This window comes from Crassostrea angulata, chromosome 6 (genome assembly GCF_025612915.1).
Source record: "Crassostrea angulata isolate pt1a10 chromosome 6, ASM2561291v2, whole genome shotgun sequence".
NCBI classification, from domain to species: Eukaryota; Metazoa; Mollusca; class Bivalvia; order Ostreida; family Ostreidae; genus Magallana; species Magallana angulata.
In genome coordinates this window covers 46437671-46459079 of record NC_069116.1, presented here as the reverse complement: position 1 = coordinate 46459079, position 21409 = coordinate 46437671, and the positions used below count along the sequence as shown (strand labels likewise).

The 21409-nt window shown below is 31.5% G+C and overlaps 1 protein-coding gene and 1 pseudogene across 1 annotated transcript; one reads left to right on the top strand and one right to left on the bottom strand.

Annotated features, from left to right (window-relative positions):
* The first annotated feature begins 960 nt into the window (after positions 1-960).
* LOC128187550 (uncharacterized) lies at positions 961-6130 on the top strand (annotated as a pseudogene).
* An 8631-nt stretch (positions 6131-14761) lies between these two features.
* Positions 14762-20080, bottom strand: LOC128189769 (uncharacterized). Its single transcript, XM_052861519.1, has 8 exons — positions 19901-20080; positions 19562-19644; positions 18944-19327; positions 18665-18847; positions 18251-18373; positions 17861-18103; positions 17254-17344; positions 14762-16765 (listed from the first exon to the last, which is right to left on the bottom strand). The coding sequence occupies exons 1-8, from the start codon at positions 19933-19935 to the stop codon at positions 16441-16443; spliced, it is 1467 nt and encodes a 488-aa protein (XP_052717479.1). The 5' UTR covers positions 19936-20080; the 3' UTR covers positions 14762-16440.
* Positions 20081-21409: the final 1329 nt, after the last annotated feature.

Sequence of the window (21409 nt, the reverse complement as noted above, 5' to 3'; positions counted from 1 at the left end):
GTTATTTTAGTGCACCTGTGAAAAGGTGTTAACTGATTTCACGCAATTATTGCTACATAAAATGAACAAGGTGTAATTTTGTTATGTTTGAACACACTCTTAAATTTAACCGTTGTAAATTGTTGACATTTTATTGAAGATTTTTGACATGCAAAAAATGACGTCATAATCGCACTTGATTTCAAACGGCGAGGAGTTTCCCGAAAGTGACGAAGTTAGGGTAGTGACGGAGTTAGGGGGCTATGCGATACAAGATTTCCTTCCACATACGTCCAGATGTTCACTGAGTTTTATTTTACGGTATTCCGGTGAATTAATATGCTGTTTATTTATCCGGATTCGTTCCCGTAATGTTTTTCCTGTTTCTCCAATATAAAGTTCTCCACAACCAGAACATGTAATTACATAAATTAAATTTCTGGTATGGCATGACATGTCATTGTTGATAGTAAACTCTTTCCCACTTAAGTTGAATTTTTGTCCTGTTTTGATATACAGGAAGGTACCACACCGTAGATCTTGGCATTTGGTTATGCAGGCTGCGGAGCGGTTTCTTCGTTTGGACTTTACTGTATTCATCAATTAATCTCCTTGCTGCGGTGAGTATATACAACATTGTATAACCATATATATCTAATTGCTATAAAATTGAAACATTGATTCATATTCTTTGTTTAAGGATACTGAAACGTTAGCGGTTGTTTGTTGTGGTTTTATATCGATGAAATACTCAATCCCTCTTAAATCAGTTGACTTAATATTATAGACAATCATTTTTTTATAAAACGTTTAAGAAGTCGTGATAAATTTTGAATTATCAATTTTTTTTCTTAATTTATCAGCGCATACACGCTGATAACTTGCTGCCTTCATTTTTCGTTCAGATATTTGTGGTTAAATATCTATTTAATTAGTAAGTTTTTTCTTATTTTAGATTTTAAAACGCCTAAATTATACATGATGCAAGGATACTTTATCATATACATGGTTGTCGTTTTAGAGGTTTTTCCGGAGACCATGGGTAATGAATTACGAAAATAAAAAAAGTATCTTAATCATTAAAAAGATTAGACGCGTTTTTATGTAATTTTCTCAAATTACGTTATTCCTATCCAGACATTTCAAATTTAAATAAACTAATTTATTACTCTTATTTAAACGTTGAAAAAATAGAAGATAAACATAATGAAATAAATTAGGAATTAAATTTGCGCATTATTTGGATTACATATAGTTTTTGACCTATTAATGCTATTTGGTGTTTTTAAAAAAGGTGTGCTGATCAATTCTAAATGCACAAAAACGTCGGATTGGAGTAACTACCACATCCTTTGTCCCACCAATCACACGATTTATAAATATTCACAAAGCACGTGATTGAAGATGGTTTTAACAGACTGTTGTTCCCATCCCTTGGGTGTAGCGCCAGTGATGCTGTATACTGTGGTGTTGAACTACCAGCTAACAACATCAACCTTAAAAACCACCACATTTTGGAGTCGGCCGTTAATGCATGTAACAGACGAAATGAATGTACTCTGTCCAGACAATATTTTCTGGAGACTGAAGCGGCTTTGAAGAAGTATTGTAACGCCTCACTTCGACACGAGTTACAGAAAGCAACTTTTCGACAGAGCATTGACTATGAATGTATTCAAGGTACGTAAGCATGTTGAGTTTTAATATACGGTGAATGTACGAGGGTTGATCCAAAAGTAATGTCACAGATGCGATAAAATCATGTAAAATCTGCGTAAAAAGACAAAAACTTGTGCTTTGAGATATCTATTTAAATTCAGATCTGAAAATGTTAATGCATTATAATAAATATATCAGAAGATAATATATTTTTTTAAAGTGAGAAGCAAGGATCGTCGCCTGACGGTAGCGACGTCATTTCTAGATTTTTGGCGTTCTGGTACATGTAGAATTTCGTATTTTAGTACAAGATATAACAATTGGCCACAATGCTCTGTTTTACACCTCCCCCCCCCCTTTTTTCACAGAGTAACTAATCACTCTTTTTGTAATCGATGGGGTAGTATATCGGATATTATTTAATGAGTGATGAGTTTGTGAAGGTCTCTTCAAGAAGTCGTGAACGACTTTTAGGTTGATATATCATTTCTAGTACATTTTCTAGTGATTTCTATCCATTGCAGCAAAAAAAAAGGCTAGTATCACTCTTCGCATGTCCAGTTTTTTTTTTCTTGATCTAGAGAAAAATAGTATTGCGTAGATATCCGAAATAGACGGTAACGTCCCCTTATTTTTTTTTTTAAACAATTAGAAAAAGTTTATAATATATCTGTTTCAAAATATTGTGTTATTTGGGTCAATTTCAATTTTTGAAATTATGTTATCTATACATAAAAACAAACCTTTAAAAATGCGTAAATTCATGATGCGGCGATGTCACGTATAAATCAGGCTATAAACATCAATATCTTGTTAAGTGTTCAACGAAATATAATCAATATTTTTCTTTAGAATTTAGATACGAAACATTTTGATGTATCATTTTATACAATACAGTACCAGTGTGACATTACTTTTAGATCAACCCTTGTATGTTCAAAGAGTTGATTCTTCCATCGTTTTATATCTTATTGTGCAATTTTGCAGATTCTCAAATCGTGGACATGTGTTTGGCGAAAAATGAGAGCAGCCATTTTTATCAACCTGTGTTTTTGACGGCTTCGGACCCAAACTGTACCTGTAGTCTTACTGGATCTGTTACACGTGTTAAGATATTACAGATAATATCTATCAAACTACTGATTCAGTCTAAAGATAACAACATTTTTGGTATACATGATTTTATATAAGAGCATTATCCTAATCAATTTTTTAAAGTTAATTGTAGTTAAATCAAAAATCTGACAATAGTTTATTCGGGGTTGATACCTGTTCAAGCAGACAATCTGATGAAAAGTCGGAAGTTTATTTGAGTTATACAAAAATAAATATGAATTTTAGACCTCTAATTAGGTTATTTCAAGTGCCATAATAATATAGATCAAGTAAATTGTGATAAGGAAGTAACTTTGGTTTCTTTTTTAAGAACATCAATACACTGGTGTAAATTTATACGGCGATGATATTCCTGTTCAAGCAGACAACCTGATAATAGCAATACGGAATGGATCAAATGCAAGCTTGACTCTGATAAAAGTTTTAGGGAAAGGTAACCCCTCCTATATATGATATTACTTTCTGGAAAAAAAAACGTAAAACGTAAATTCTAAAATAAATTATTTAGTGATGCATCAAATACATTTAACATTAATTCATGGTCTATTCTAAAATATATTTTATTTATTCTTTGCCTGCAGAAAGGCAAATGTTACGTACAAAATGCAGAATCATAAATAAGATAGTTTCATTATACGATTATTTGACCTCACAATGAAAGGATATATTATCAAAGCACTTACTGAAAGTACTGGAAACCGGTAAGCAAGCTTGTTGTTAAGTTGTTGGGAATAGCTGCATTGATTTTTTAAACTCATAACTAGTTAATTTTTGTCATTTGTTTAACTCTAAGCAAAAACTTGCCTAATTAAAATGAACAATCACTATATTTATGTTTAAAATTAGACAATTTGTCATTTTTTTCAACAAATATGTTTTACACATCTAGTAATTTGTCCAGCTTCAGTACTTTTAATCTTTTAACTCAGCATATGCAGCTCTTTCACTAAGCTTTACTTGTATTATAGTTTTGGTTACATAGCATAAATGGATAAGCGTATACGCTAATCGCCTAATAAAGATATCGTTTTTGTTTTACAGGAGGTTTTACCATCAGCTGTGATAAAAACATACCTGTACGAGCATCATCGTCATTGAATAATAGAAGAGCTTTTAAAATTGAACCTACAATTGGAACATCATTCACAAAGTCAAAAACAAGCATTTTTATTGAATCAACCACAAACGACCAAGTACCTGTTTACAAAGAAAAAATAGGTAATTATGAGATTTGAATCAATAACCGTAAAATTCAAACAATACGGTAATGACTGGGTTCTTGGAGTATATTGTACTGATTCTTAATTCCATTTTCATAGATTTTTCTTTTATTTGTAGAAAGTCCCAAAATTGCAACTACCGACGGTGGTGTTTTAAGTTGGATACAGACCATTTTGATAATATTCCTGCTTCTTTTTGCTTTTTTAATTTACTACAAAAAGAGGTAATTTCCTCTAAATTTTAAGGTTCGAGCCGCCTACAGAACACTTATTATTATTTTAAAAAAAAGAAATATCGCTGCTGTTTTTTAAAAAGGTAAACTAAGAAATATTGATATTCATATAGTTATACAGACAGATTTTAATCAAAGGTTTTAAATGCACATACATGCGTTATGAATATTTCATTTTATACATGTACTTCATTATAGGACTGAAGGTCATAGTTCAGTCAAAATAGGAATTAAAGACAAACAGGAGAAACTGATGCTTGTTTGGCATCCTAAAAATGAGAAGAAGTCGAGTATTGAGATCCATCAAGCGGACTGTATGTGTGCCAGCAACAATAAACGCAATGAGACGGCCTCTGCATATACACCTCTACGAATTGAGAACGAAGTCGAGAGAAATATTCATACAAGTACCAATAATGACTATCTTGATGTTATTTAATCATTTTACATTCATTATAGTTTTGAAATTTAATCTGCTGCTCAAACAATATATAGTGAATTTGTGTTTGTAGACCAGCAGGACTGTTCAGTGTGATATGTTATTGTTATGTGTTCTATTTGTAATTGATATTTAGTGGAGAGTGTGTACACTGTAGTTATTTGATTACATTTATACACAATTATCATTTTCGATGATGGGACAAGTTGTTACCGCTACGAGAGATTGCCTTAGAAAAATCAATAATGTTCATATGTAAATATAACATACCCCAACGTATATCAGGTTTTTTTCGCGTGTCACAAAATTTGGGAAAATGGGGATATCTGTAACATTTTTTGCGTCATTCATTTTTTGCGAATTAAAAAGTTTGTTATAATTTCTGCATATTCAATTTTTTGTGATTAAAAATAGATCGCGAACAAAGCGAAAATTAGATCATCGCGAAAATTACCGGATAAACGGTATTTTAATTCAACCATCGTTATATCCGTGTATATTTTTTTAATTAACGCATCTTTCAATCTCTATACGAATATAAGGATCGGATTTTGAATAACTTTTAAACCATCATGCATGATTAAAATGAAAAAAAAACATGACAAGAAAATTTTAGGTAGTATCATCATAATATTGAAATCTTATCTCTAACTTCTGAAATGAGTTCTCAGTGCAATGCTATATGATATTTGAACTCCCAACTTGAATTAAACAGTAGACATATTTTTTGTGGTTTGTCGAGTATTTTTATGTGGTTTTGTTCTCTTTTGTTTACTGCAGTAGGCCAGGCTTCTGAATTTTTCTACTGTGATAAAATAAAGGATTAGCATATGCAGAATCATTGCACATGTAAATATAAAATTACTGCATACTCTTAATTATGTGAATTTATTGTCTAAGAACTCTATAAGGCAAAAACAATATTTAATGAAGTACAAGGCATGTGATAATGCTTTGAATGTTATGCAAAAAAACTCTGAGAATGACTATATATCATGCAACATATGGCAAATGACCTTTTTCAAACACCTGATGGGACTAAGTGGTACCTAAACATACAGCAGCGAGATAATCAGAAAGGAAACAGGTGAATATAATGAAGTGTATATGTGAAGTTTATCAACTTTTTATGGTTAGGAAAAGGAAAACGGAAATGATGACAATTTATGACGATATTCATTGTAACATTTCATATTCTATATTTTGATAATATTGATTCTTGTCTTTGTCCTTTTGATTTACTATAAAAAGAGGCAATTTGATGGTCCAAGTTTTCTACTAAACACTTATCAAATTAAGAAGTAAAATGAATTACCGCTGTCGGTTTTATATAGAGGTAGAATAACAAACATTAATATTCATATAACTTATAGTTTATTCAAACATGTTTTATCCATAGATTGCATTACGAATATTTCATTTTATACATGTATTTTTATTACAAGGACCACAGGGCCATAATTCAGTCAAAATCATAATAAATAACAAACAGGAAAAACTGATGCTTGTTTGTCATCCTAAATGAAAAGACGAGTATTGAGATCCATCAAGCGGACCGTATGTGTGCCAGCATCAATAAAGGCAATGAAACGGCTTCTTCATACACACCTTTACAAATTGTAAACGATGTCGAGAATAATATAAGACAAGTACCAATAATGACTATCTTGACGCTATTTATCCATATCACAAATATCTTTTAAGTCTAGTGCTGATTAAGAATAATTTTAATATTCAACTTGCTGTTCAAATAATACTAGTTTAACTTTTTTTTAAAAACAATTATGACTGGTTTAATGTGAATTATTATTGCTATGGTGTTTTTTTTGTTATTGATATTTTGGAAAGTTTGTATACAGTAGTTAGTTGATTGATTTCATTCGTTGACTCAATGACCCTTTTTGATGATGGAACAAGAAATCACTGCTAAAAGGATTGCTATTCATAGAAAAGTAAAAAATGTTAATGTGTGCATGTTATATACAATAATTCAACCATCTCTCTCTCTCTCTCTCTCTCTCTCTCTCTCTATATATATATATATATATAAATATATATATATATATATTCATTTTTTGTTATAAACAGATCTTTCAATCTTTATATAAATAAAAGGGTCAGGATACTGAGTAACTTTTAAACCACCATTCATGTATAGAACTTTCTGCATTTGTCCCACTCTGTTAAAATGAAGGCTTAACATATGCTAAATCATGGACATATAAAATTAATGCCACTCTTGGTTATATCAAAATATTATTTAAGAACGTAGCAAGCAAAAAAATGTTTTATGAAATACAAGGGACGTGATGATGCTTGATATGTTATGCAAAAAACCATGAGAGACACTATATATGATACAGCATATAGTTAATGACCTTTCCAAAAGACATGATGGGAATCTGTCGTACATGTAACTAACATACAGCTAAATAATCGACTTTTTATAGCTAGGAAAAGGAAGACGGAAGTGTTTGTACGGCACTTTATGTCGATGATTATTGTAACCTTTCATATTCTATAATACATTTTTTAAAGAACATTCTGCCTTAATTGTTTTAATTTAACGAGTGATAAATATGTAAAACATTCTCTAAAAAGAATTTTCTTCTTGTGTTTAAAAATAAATAATTCATTGTTTTCCTTAATTCAAACACACTAATTTTTAAGTTTAATCATTGTATTACATTTACACAGCATACCATACTAACACACACACATTCAATTTTAATTGAATGCCATGCTTTGACAAAAGGACATAAAATATAGTGAATCAAATGGTTCTTAAAATCCCATTTGACCAATGATATTTTCAAGGAGTACAATATTGTTCTTGAATAGCTGCACATTTTGTAAAACCAAACTTATATTTTTAGTTTTAGATGACAGTTGGCCAACAATATACATTGTATGGCTACTTATTTTGCATCAAGCAAGTAAATATGGTTTTTGATTAAGATTTTTGTTGATGGGATGGGAATGACTGAAGACAAAAAATTATGACATACTTTAATGAATTTAACTTTCACTTCACATTAAAAATAAAATCAAATTGAATGTTCACGTTTTATAAACTTAATGCTATCTGATATATAGTAAGTGGTGACTTATCCGAATTAAAAAGTTCCTAACAAAATAAATATATATATATATTAATAAATATTGAGAATATGAAAACTTCCATCTCAAGCTCTTCAGAAAAGCATTTTAAAAATTTCCTACATTAGATTAACATCCTCTATCAATCCTATTGAAAAAAGTAAAGTACATATACTTGAATTGCCCCGATCTTTATTGCGTCACCCTAAATTTGTATGACTCTCTACCAAGATAATTTCTTAATTCGTAAAGAAAGCAAAACAAACATTTTTATAATGACAACTTCCGAGGGCTGGTATCAGGGGAAAAATCTAAACCGTGTAATATTGTTTGGTTCATTTATCTAAAACCAAAATGTTTATTAAAAATCGAATTCTAAGTCTAAAGTAACAATATAATTTATCATAGAGAACCTATACATTTACAATGTTTTAAAATTTACAAATTTTTTAAACTAATCTGGTTTTTATTCGTTTTATATGTGTTCCGCACTGTAAGAGTTGTCGAACTTCTTTGACAAACTGTCGTCATTTGATGTTCATTTGAGGAGAGTCTACCGTCTGAAATGAAGGATCATCTAAAAAAAATCAAAATTATCAAGAGAAAAACTTCCATCCTATAAGCAACTTCGTAATGATTCAAATTCTTTCTCTTGATCTTACCTCTTACTTAGGTACATATGACTGTATAACGCTATTTTTGATTTGTTTTAGAATTAAATAAAAGTATCCTTGCATGCACAATGTGATGCTATATGTTATTTTAAGGTTTTCTAATCAATATATCACAGACTTATCTGAATGAAAACACAGGTAATCGTGAATTTTGGATTTTATATTTGAGGACAATGTGCCGAGACAAAAAAGCGCCTTGAGGGTGATACAGCTATAGCTTCCGGTTGCTGCCTCACATAGTACAAACTCTATGCATATAAAATAATATTTTTATTTCACCCGGCACTAATTAGCTTTGGTTTTTATCTAATTAATGTGTATGCATTTTTTATCCTATCAAAGATACGACTTTTTAATACATTTAAGAAGTAGGCAAATCTAAAGTTGCTGTTTAGGACAGTTAGTTAAAGTTAAGGTAACAGTTTACTACACGTGGAGGGAATTAGAGCTTACATCGCTGTAGGTGATTCTGTATCAACGTTGCCTGATAAGTTGTGATTGATGGTATAAATGATCAATCACTAATTACCTAACTGATCAAAATTTCGACACGCTGTCGGGGTCAACATGGTCTTAAAATCATGGTCGATATTAGCTATATTTATCTGAAATTGAAAGACCATTCACGCTGGATTTCAAGTGCCAAACAAATGAAAATTTTTGTATTTATGTATAATTGTCAAGCATTTCATTTTCTGTATGCCTAAAAACATGACATTAAAAATACGTTTTCAAAATATCAGGAAAAAATTTTGATGGGCAAGTCTCTTAGAACAACCATTATTTAGGATATTTTACAATTCATTGCAATCACAAAGAAAGCCAACAGGAGTTTCAGCTTCTTTCGGAGAATTCTATTCAAATTAGTTTATCGACCAAATCAAATCTTAAGTGCTACTATACATCTCTTTGGACAATGCTACAAAATGCCTGACCTGTCTAAGATACTCAAACAGTCAACAATATTGACAAACTAGAGCTAGAAAGAATGTAATGCAGAGCAGCAAGGTTTCTGGTAGACAACTTCGAGACTAAAAACAACACCAACTATGCATATGATTTAGATCCAAAAACGGCTTTCCTTATAGCAAAATATGTGAGTAAGTGATGACATACTGAACCCAGCATGGTCTCTCTGATATACAGCATCATAAATGTACCTTCATCTATATGCACATTACGCAGACACTCTTTTTCCTTAAATATAAGTAAAGGAACCAACTCTTGCCATCTGAACACACAAGAGTGTTTTTATACTGAATTCTAAGAGATTGTTAATAGAAATGTTATCATTGCCAGGCATCTAGCACCGTTTAAAAAAGGGGGGGACTCATCCCAAATATCTTGACAAGGAACATTAAAATTTCAAGGGTCTCTTAAGGTAGTAATTGTTACAATCACTAATGTGCATCAGTCGCAGTTTCTTGCACTATTACTTTACACTACCAGACTAATGCAACAGTGCTCAAGTGCAAGAACTGAAATTATTTGTAAGAGGAATAAACTTCCTGCTTTAAACATTTACAAATAGAGACAAATCGTTGAATTTTTATTATGCTACTGAAAATCAGCGGACATATTGTCACTTAAAAACTAAACAATGGTAATTGAGATAAAAAATCGTTTATTAACTCATTCACAGGGCGAAAAACCATCTTTAAGCAAGTCCTTAAAGGCGGCTTAAAGGTGACTTAAAGGAGCTTAAAGGCTATACAACCTTTAAGCCGCCTTTAAGTCACCTTTAAGCAAGTGCTTATAGGTCCTTAATGTCCAAACTTCTTTAAGCCACCTTTAAGCCACCTTTAAGCCATCTTTAAGCATCTTTAAGTGGCATTTACGCTCTCTTTACACTGCCTTTACACTGTCTTTAAGTGGCCTTTAAGTCAATATTGATCAAGCTGAACAATAAAAACATATTAAATGCTAAAGCTCTTTTATAGAGATGGGAGGGGGTCATCCGAGTGATAATATAATTTCAAAGGAAGGGGGGGTGTGTTCCAGGCGGTTTTAATCGTCGCTCCATTAAACACAGATCGCTATCATCAGCACCGCTCCGATGGACACAGATTGCCGTTATAAAATTCTTTATAATTTTTGGGGGGTTTCAAAATTATTGTAGGGATGATCTTAATATGTGCATAAAACTAATTAAAGTATGTTTGTTTCCTATTATAAATTAATCGGTGAAAAAAATCTCTCTCTCTCTCTCTCTCTCTCTCTCTCTCTCGCTCTCTCTCTCTCTCTCTCTCTCTCTCTCTCTCTCTCTCTCTCTCTCTCTCTCTGTTCCTCCGGTTATTAAACAAATAAAGATAATGAACCAAAAATGCATGATTTAATTTGATAATCGGTTTAAGGTTTGTATTTTTTTTTTCAATTTTCATTATTTCTAACTCTAGATCTGCTAGATACATGTTAAAGATGAAAAGACTTTCAACTGCCGTTGTTATATCGGGCAGGATATTACTGCTTTGTTTGTCTAGACATAGTTTTGTTCGTTTGTGTATATCTAATTAGAGTCTATTGTTTGTCCAACTTAAGAAAACCCCTGGAACTAACACAGAATATACAAGATATACACAACAGTTGTGTCGTGTGCCCAGGTGCATGTTTGTGTATATCTAATTAAAGTCTATTGTTTGTCCAACTTAAGAAAACCCCTGGAACTAACACAGAATATACAAGATATACACAACAGGTGTGTCGTGTGCCCAGGTGCACGTCAGGGTTTCTAAAGGCGTTGAATCTTAGTATGTACGAGCATACGATAAGTCTATTGAATAAAAGTTAATTTACATTTGTAATTCATTTTCAAAGTATTATTTCCTAGCTCTGGGTTTCAAAGATGTTACGTCTACAAATTAACGATACATGTATGTAAGAGTAAAATCTTGAGGCTAATTAATTAATGTACCGGTGATCATAAATAGGGGTTGATTATTCAAATATATGTATAAGGGTAAATATGTCAAATATACCCGGCCTGGCACATCATACAATTGTATATACAAGTCATTTGCAATTGCCACATGCAGTAAATACGTCACCGGTAATTGGTAATTTTGTTTGTTATAGAATTGATAGTTTAAAAATCATGTACATACAATTACATGTAAATATTTAAACATATTGGAACGGCGCCGCGATCATGAAAACCGGGAAATTGCGGGAAATTGAACAAATACCCTAATAGTATCAATGCATTTCATAAAAGAAATGATTTCATTTTCTTTCTTACATTTTTATAGCTATAAATTAGATGAACGTATATCTACTCGGTTTAAATTTATTAACTAAGAAAGCCTATTATAGTGAACCTAACGGTTTCCATTTAGGTATAATATATTTTTGTTCACTGAAGACCAAGTTCCGTATTTCATTCTAAATACACGCATGCACGTTATTTATAAATTAGATATTATTAATTGTTACAAACTGAATGGTTTGTCAAAATCTTTTGAAGTAAACACATTCAATACAGTGATTCAATATCCACTGATATATAGGATATAAAAACGCTCATATATATGTAAGTTGCCGTGGCGCAGAGTAAGTGTGGTGATGCTAGTAAACTAAGGGTCCCGGGTTCAATTCTCGACGTGGCCGGTATTTTTTTTGTTTTTTTTTTCATTTTTCTTTCTAGAACAAAAACCGTTTTAATACCTTTTCTTTCATAAAGTTAATACATTTTGTTGGAAATTAAGCACAATATTGAAATAAATTTTTTTTAATGGCTTAAAGGTGGCTTAAAGGTAGCTTAAAGGTGGCTTAAAGGTGGCTTAAAGAAGTTTGGACATTAAGGACCTATAAGTTGTCCTTAAAAGTGGCTTAAAGGTGGCTTAAAGATAGTCTTTAAGCTGCCTTTAAGCCATCTTTACGCTTTCTTTAAGCCATCTTTAAGCAACACATATAGCTTAAAGGTAGCTTAAAGGTGGCTTAAAGATCGTCTTTAAGCTACCTTTAAGCATCTTTAAGCTATCTTTAAGGAGAACTTAAAGATGGCCATTCATCCTGTGATTTAGCAACCGCTAAATATGGAATAATTATATTTTGGAAACTGCATCTTAATTATATAAACGTATTATATCTAGCGTGTACAATATTCAGCGGAAAAATATTTTTCAACAAACTAGCGTAGATTTGAATTAGCGTATTTCTGAATGTGGCTATTCTTTTGCGGAAGCGGCTTTCCGCGAAAAACGCTTAAAAGAAAATAGAGCCAAAAGTACACTATCCTGTTCATACAAATTATCTTGATTGCGACATCCGACTAAATGGCCGTACTTAAGACACAATATCTCATAATCACGTATAGTGAACTTTCAACACAGCAAAACAAAAATATTAGTTGACAATATATATGCTTTTTCATATAGTTTGGTTATAATGTTAACTGCACACCATTAGCGATGTGTATTGTTAGATAGTATTCAGAACAGTTCAGTGGAGCTCAGATTTTTAACATTTTACATGGAGATGTTTTGGATTGGATGTTCTAGGAATCTATCAAGTTTTCCAGCTTTAAACCACATTGGAATATGAGAGACTGTACAAAAAATAAATAATAAACTAGACTCTTGTTGCTATATCAACAAAAAGGTCTTCTGTTCCTCATGTATCAATCTGCACATAAAATCCGTTTCTCTCGTGAAAAGAAAAGGGATATAATATATCCTGTAAAGGAATTCCAAAGAAATTATTTCTAAGTTAAACAAACAAAAAGACAAAATGTCAGTTATTGAGTACTCTTTGTGGCGACCGTAGGTTACGCCGTATCATACAGAACATAGTAAACATAACTTCATACATTGTTTTGTCTTTCCTCACAGTTCGGATGTTCAAGTTTTTGTTAGTTATACATGCAATATCTCTTTGAGAAAAGGCTTCTGTTTCGGGACCGGAAACGAACAGGCGGAAGTGTTTTAGAAATTGAAAGTAGATATTTTAGTACATTTACCTAAGGTACGTTACTGTTAATCACGTTGAGTAAAATGTTTAAAAAAAAAATATAAAGTTAAAAAAAACTTCTATTGTTTAAACGCTTCGAGTGAGAACCGGAAGTGACGTACGACTAAATGAAACCCGATAAACACATGTTTAATCAAATGTCCATTATCCATGTAAGCTCTCACAGTTTCTGAGATCTTGTGGGTACTTTGTTTTAAAAAAAAAGAAGTCTACCTGAGTTATTTGAGATGTTTCAATGGAGGTAGAACTTATGTTTTGGTTTTTTTACCATCTGTAGATGATCTTTTGTAATTCTATGGCTAAAAAGTTACTTCCATGTTAAATAATCAAATAATTTCAAAGAAATGAAAATTTGATGAACTTCTTGTGACGACCGGAAGTTACGCCGGATAAAACAAAATAGTGTTAACACATGTACATACACATGTCTATCATCACAAAGTTTCGTTGTTCAATTCATTACCGTTTTACAGATCTCGTAGAAATAAGGTTTTTTGTCTTGGGACAGGAAACGGACAAACGGAAGTGCATAATGTAAATTGTATTGAATATTTCTTGTATACTTGCTGTTTGTACATTATTCTTCATCGAGCTAACTACAAATATCAAAGGAAAAAATTAAACTGATAAACAGCTCGATTTGTTTGAACTCTTCCTATGTGGACCGGAAGCGACGGAAGACAAAATGAAACCGGTTAAAAGCATTTTCAATCAAATGTTTATCATTCATGAAAGTTTCGTGCTTTGATCACCTATAGTTTCTGAGATCTCGTGGGTACAAAATGTGTTTGTAAAAAGCTACCTGAGATAATTGAGATAACTCACCGGAAGTAGAATTTATATGTTGATATAACATCGCATAGATAACTTATGTATAGATTTATACTTATATATTTATTTTATGGAAAAGAAATTTAATTCGTAAAAATAATTATATTTGAAGTGCTTCCCATGACGGCCGAAAGCTACAACAAACAATACACAATAGTTTAAACACATCTACAAATATAGGTCTCTCATCCCACAAAGCTTAGATGTTCAAGTGTATGCTGATTCTGAGATCTCGAGGAAACAAGGGTTTTTGACGCGAGACAGGAAACGGACGACCTGAAGTGAATTTTGAAAAAAAAAACGAAAAAAAAAAAACGCCTCGGGATATTATCATTTTTCTATCACTCCTAAAAATTTCAAGAAAACCTATCCAACCATCTCTGAGAAATGTTTTGGACAAGAATAGGGGGAAAATAATAAGAAGAAACACTACAATCACGTTGGAAACGGAGGACCTTAATAAAGTTCTCACGTGGGACGATTAATCTAAATCTCCCTAGTAAAACTGTGTTACTTTATAATCATTTTTTATCTGAATGATCTTTCCAACCAGAATCTCTATTCATATACTAAAAATGTCAGTCACGTAATTAAACTATTTCCTAAATATTTTATATAATAAAAGTCAGCCAAACAAAGTTCTCTGTAGTTTATAAAATTTACAATGAGTATGAAATTTTTTATGAAAAGGGAAAGAGGGTGAGCACTACATTTTGTGTCACATGGAAATAAATAAAAAGATATGAATAATACATCAAGAATTTTTTTGGAACATAATATTATGATTTTTTTTAATGCTGTGCAGTACTAAACGCTGTTTATTAAATACAGAGCTACTATGAATTTTCATAGAAGTTGATGAAAAACCTCGTAATACAAGTATTAATTGAATTATTAGTTAAGTTAAATTAGATAGTTAATATCATGAATACGATTGTTTAAAAATGACTTTTACACCTCCCGATAAACAACAATGCAATAATACTTGATTTCAATATGCCCCTTAGTAGCCAATAATGTGGTCCAAAAAAAGGAACAATGTTTAAGTTAGAAAAATAAACATACAATCTTTAAACTCTTCTTCTGATGCAAAACGATGCCCTATTCATGATGCAAACATCTATAATAGTGGTTCAAACTGTGAATCTTAAACAAAGACTACAGCCCAAGGAAAGGTGCAGAGTCTGTTAAACTATTATTGTGATATAGTGTAAATTCAAGTTTGTTAACGTCCTTTTTTGCTAAGCAAAAAAAAAAAACACATGACAGGAAGCAAATTGCAATATAGAAAAAAAAGTTAAGGAATCTGTCTTTAAAAAGTATTCCTCTAAAGAACAACACGACTGAAATTGATGAATTTTGTCAAAACCGTTTGGAGAACTGCAGTTCTATTGTTATCTAATATTCTAATATTCTATTATTATCAAAATTAAATTATCATAAGATAAATTGAGATGTCATGGTTGGAAACTATGACCTAACACTAAAAGTTTGGATCCCGGGAGGGGTCTGAAGTTCAACGTAAGAAGACTGAGAGTAATTTCTTCTCTTCTATCAAGAGTTACCAAGCTTTAATTTGTGATATTATTATGAAAGCACATAAGACTTATACGATATATCGCATAGTGTTGATTTGAATTGTCGAAAAGTGATTAAAAAAACTAAGACCCGCCCGTGGTCCAAAGTTCGAAAACACATTGAAGAGAATTCTTGTAGTTAACGAGATAATGTTGGTTGTTTTGGGGTTGGAGCCGATGAAAGATTGAGTACATAAATGAATTATAAAAGTGGGCCATTTATTAAATAGAAATACATGTATATAAAAAATTCTTCTAATGTTACTTAAAATTAATTTGTGATAGGTGCTAATTAGTTACAAGAATTTTCAAATCACAGTAATTCATGGGGACCTTTCGGGAAAGGAGAGGGTCGGATCTTATTTTGCATACATTTTGAAAGGAATGAGAAACTAAAAAAAATGGCATTGATTAGCAATTTCACAATTGTCAAATTGAAAACAGATTTTTCTGCAAATTAAGACATGTACAGTTCATTGTCAACAATAAAAGAACGATATGCAAGAACTATTTCACAAACTTCAGAGTTTAGTTAATTGTAGTGGATAAGATGTTTATTTCAAAGGTAAGGACAACACCTTGGTTGCAAAAATCCGAAATTGTTTTTTCTATTTTCAATTAAAATAATGTAATATTGTTCAACATGATTCAAATAATCTTTTGTAGCTCATAAACTCCTTTTGGGTTGCTGTCTTCAGGCATAGACAGTGAACCATTACTTTCAAGTGACATCACATTGCCTCGAACGTCATCTCCAGCGTTTTCCAAAACCATACACTCTGTTTCGTACACGGAACAAGTGAATCGTTTTGTATTTGGACGACAGAGGAACTGACTGGAAATCTGTTGGTAAGTCTTATCATCTTCTGACAGTCTTGGATGACTTAAATCTGCTCTAGAGTTTTGTTTAACTGTGTCAGAGCATTTATCATCTAGTTTCTGTAGAATTGTCAAAAGCAAATTTCTGTCCTTTCTGTAGAAAAGAAAATGGTTTTACATCAAAATATTATATAACGTCGTTAGCGCGACGCATTCAGAGATAAAGGGGTTATTATTTGACATCATTATAACCTTCTCAAAAAAGCAAATTTCTTCTAGAGTACAACAAACTAGTGTATGAAATAGGTCTACCCGTTATCCAATCCATCTATTTAAAGTTATCACAACTTAAAACTTGTACATTTTACACAGCAATTTTCACAAGATGAAGCTGTGCCAATCAGTCAATTGAGTTGTGACTGAAATATAACTGAGAGGTGATTATTTGTAAAATATAACCGAAATGTGACTGAAATATGACTGAATGCCATGTCTCTGCCATTCAGTCACCTTTCCAAACCATTCAGTCACTATTCAGTCGACTGAATAACAGTCCTATGATTGCGATTCATACTGTTTCAGTAGTTAAAACAAATTTATTAATATAATCATATATATACTGGATTTGAAAATTCACATTACCTTTGCTTAAATATAGAAAAAAGAAGCATGAAAGTGACCAGCAAAACGATGACAGCTGTAATCACTATGAGGCTTTGCATCCAGAATTTCGCTAAAATATAAAAATGATATGAGTAAAATGAGAAAAAGTCAATCTTATGTTACTTTTTAGTAGTTGTCATAGTTTTAAATATAGTTATTTTGTTATATTCTTGCAAGTAACTATATAAATAAATTCAAAATATGACATAAGACGATGTAAAAACAATGTTAGATTAAAGATAAAAAATTGACAAGACTCAGAACAATTTTATGTAAAAGAAAATCCTACAGAGCTAGGCCACCTTTAACTCTCTCTCTCTCTCTCTCTCTCTCTCTCTCTCTCTCTCTCTCTCTCTCTCTCTCTCTCTCTCCATAAAATAAAATGCAACAATATTCACATCTATAACGTACTATAAAACACAATATATACATTAAGGAAAACAATAAGGAATTAATTATATTTTTAAAAACGACTAATAATTGTATATTGCAGAACACTAAAATTCAGATTTTAACTAAATTTAATCATTCTATACCATTATGAATAATTAATTATAAATTATATTAATCATTTAGTGAAACATACCGTTGTAAAGTATACCGTCTAGGTCACTGAGTTCTTTTTTAGCATTGTTAAGACTGCTCATGAAAAACTGTCTGGTTGCAACTTCGCTGAAATTAAATGGTGTATTCATTGTTGTAAGGAACGGTGTTGTGTCTTCTATAGGTTGACAATTGACTCTTGAATTGACCTTCTGTAATTCTGTAGTAATATATTCCTTGTTTTGCTCAGTCCTATCCCTTATATGACATTGAATTGAGATATTCCCTAAAAGAAAGTACAATGTATGATACTAAATTAATAGGTTACAAATATCTCTTTGTAAATCAAACTGTTTGTAATGTAAACGATGTACATGTCATAAAGTGAATTAAGACACTTTGTTTATATGTTAAAGTCGAACAGCAAATCTACCTTCACTGAGAACTTTCATCAGAACCCAGCCGTTGTTTGATCCCTTCTGTATGTTTATTAATAAATTGTCTGCTTGAGCAGGAATATCAATACCGTACAAACCAACGTTAGTGATTTGATGCTCTTAAAAAAAGAATCAAAAGTTTTAATTACTCTCTAACCACATTCCACTTGATAGATATCACTGGAAATTGTATAATTAGAGGTCCATTTCACATATTTATTTTTGAAAACTCATAAAAATTTTAAAATTTTTTATCAGAGTGTCTGCTTGAACAGGTTTATCAACGCAATATACACCAACGACAGAGTGTTAATGCTCCGGAAACGTTCAAACATTCAAACTTCTTAACTACAACCAACTCATAAAAATGATTAAGATATCGTTCCTTTAATCAGAAATCTTTTTTATACCAAAAAGGTTGCTGTCGTTTGATTGAATCCGTATTTTGACAGACATTGTCTGTAATATCTTAACACGTGACACAGGTCCAGTAAGACAACAGGTACAGTTTGCGTCCGACATCTTTATATACACGGGTTGATTAGGATGTCTGCTCTCATTTTCCGTCAAACACATATTCATAATCTGAGAATCTACAAATATGTAAAATACACAAGATGAATACATCGTAAGAACCAACTCTTGGGATATAAATGTACCGTTTATTAAAACTCAACATATTTGCACACCCTGAATACATTTATAGTCAATGCTCTGTCGAAAAGTTGCTTTCTGTAACTCGGGTCGTAGTGAAGCATTACAGAACTTCTTCAGAGCCGCTTCAGCCTTCAGAAAATATTGTTTGGTCAGATTACACTCATTTCGTCCATTGCATGTATTCACGGCTGAGTCCAAAATGTGGTAGTTTTTAATATTGGTGTTGTTAGTTGGTAGTTCGACACCACAGTAAACAGCATCACGGACGCTACACCCAAGGGATGGGAAGGCCAGTTTGGTAAATCCATCCTCAATCACGTGCTTTGCGATATAAATCGTGTGATTAATGGGACAACGGAGGATGTGGTAGTTACCCCAATCAGACGTTTTTGTACATAGAGAGTTTAACACTACACCTGAATTCAAACACAAATCGGTCATTTTAATATAAATTCAATTAATACGCACATGATATTACTTCAGAATTTTTTTTTTAGTTTAAAATTAGGACAGCATGTTCTGTAAGATGGTAGAAAAAACTTTAGATAATTTGCATATGATTTTGTTTATCATAATACAAGGAGCAAACAAAACACATCCCTCCATCTTGCGATTTATAGTGAAAATCATGCTATACTGTTACAGATTACCCATTGTATCAGGAATGAACTGTAATACCACACAGTGTAGAATCAAACACCCTTTCATCGTATCTAACAGCAGTGTAAATAAACTGTACAATGAAAAAAGAAACCTTATTTATTCATATACATATTATATTAATATATAATATGAAATATAAACCGTATTAATAGACTATAAAGGACTAAATTTGATTCCGTCAGTTTTATCAGTAAAGATTGGGTATTTCATTATGAAATAAGAACATTTAATGGAGAACATTGTTTAAACGGTAATTTCTCAAGATAAATATAAATGCATACATTTTTTTGTATTAACTATTATATAGTACTAATTGAAGAGCTTACCTAAACCGGATTTTCATAACAAAACAGGACAACATGTTTCCTAGCTCAATTTAACGCATTTCCTTGAAAATCACATAAATATTGTGATGTTAAAGCGTGGTTATTTTTAACATGAAACACACATACAAGGATATTTATCATTTAGAACAAGTACATGCATCCCTTTTGACAACATCATGAAAGGTTTTCAAGAAGTATTATTTTGTTAAAAGCATGCCTTTGTGAAATAAGGAAGTTATCGTTCTCTTGATATACTAGTACATGTATAATGAACCCCCCCCCCCCCCTCAAAAAAAAAAATATAACTATTTATTTCCAGGCGCAGATCTAGGAAGTTTTTATGGGAGCGATTTCAATGACTGAATGTATTTTAAATTGTTTTTGGTATTTTAATAAGAAAATTGAATGAGTTTTATTTAAAAAAAATTACCAGGGTTTCAGAAATTATATACTTTAAAAATATTTTGTTCAATTTTTGGGGCCAAGTTTTGGCACCATGAAACAAAATTACAGTGAAGCACTGATTGCTTATTTTTGGATGTCGTCGGTTGTAAAACACACCAAGGTTTACGCTAACGCGCGGTATACAATTAGTCTGCACAAGGTTGGTGTGTTATATGACAGAGGACATTCAAAAATAATCATTCAATGCTCAACCCTTTTTATATTCATTTTGTTGTTTATTTGTGAAGTATTTGTGTATCGTCACTTTAAAGCAATTATTAAGTTAACGCTCTTAGTCAGGGATACGAAACATACATGGAACAGTCATATGAACATGCTATTTAGTCGGCTTCCGCAACTATGAATAATGTTCAAGAGACTTTGTCGAGAATAATCTTTTTTATCAACGAATTCGAATAGACATGATTTAACGATAACATTAGATTTCATCAGTACACATCAGATTGGTTCTGTGATTTTGAAAGTTTCATTTAATCTTACAATAATAAATACACAGAATGTAAATAGAGTGTATTGATATCGCAAATTTTTGCTGAATATATGTTTTGCAAGGAGTGATCAGGGGTGGTACCTCTCTCCTGTAATTAATGTGCTGGCAATTGAACTGTTTCCTTAGTTGTTACCTCTCCGTTCTCTTTGTGCATGTCGGATAAACTTTCGACTTCTGATAAATTTCACACTTGTATCTAAAGATGTGTTATCGTTAGATTTAATGTGTAGTTTGACAGATACCGATATTTTCTGAAATATCTCAATACGTGACAATGATCAAAGAAGGTTACATGAACAATTTGTGTCTGAAATCTTCAAATTCACGGGTTGATTAAAATGTTTGCTCTCATTTTTAGTCAAACACATGTCTATAATTCGAAAATGTACAAAATCTCACAATAATATGAACACAACAAATACTTGTGATATACCGTATCTTATTCATCAAATTTTTTGTAATATATCACATTGAACTTAACAATTTTATGATAATAAATCATTATATCTAGAACCATCAAGTAAAAGTATTTCAATAAAACCATGTAACGTTTT

What these genes read in the sequence shown, in the direction of transcription:
- LOC128189769 (XM_052861519.1), bottom strand. Translation starts at nt 19,935, where the DNA reads ATGTTGTCCTGTTTTGTTATGAAAATCCGGTTTAG. An exon ending in TGACTATAAATGTATTCAGG is followed by an intron (nt 18,848 to 18,943) that starts GTGTGCAAATAT and finishes ACATATTTGTAG; the next exon opens with ATTCTCAGATTATGAATATG. An exon ending in GATGAAAGTTCTCAGTGAAG is followed by an intron (nt 18,104 to 18,250) that starts GTAGATTTGCTG and finishes ACTTTCTTTTAG; the next exon opens with GGAATATCTCAATTCAATGT.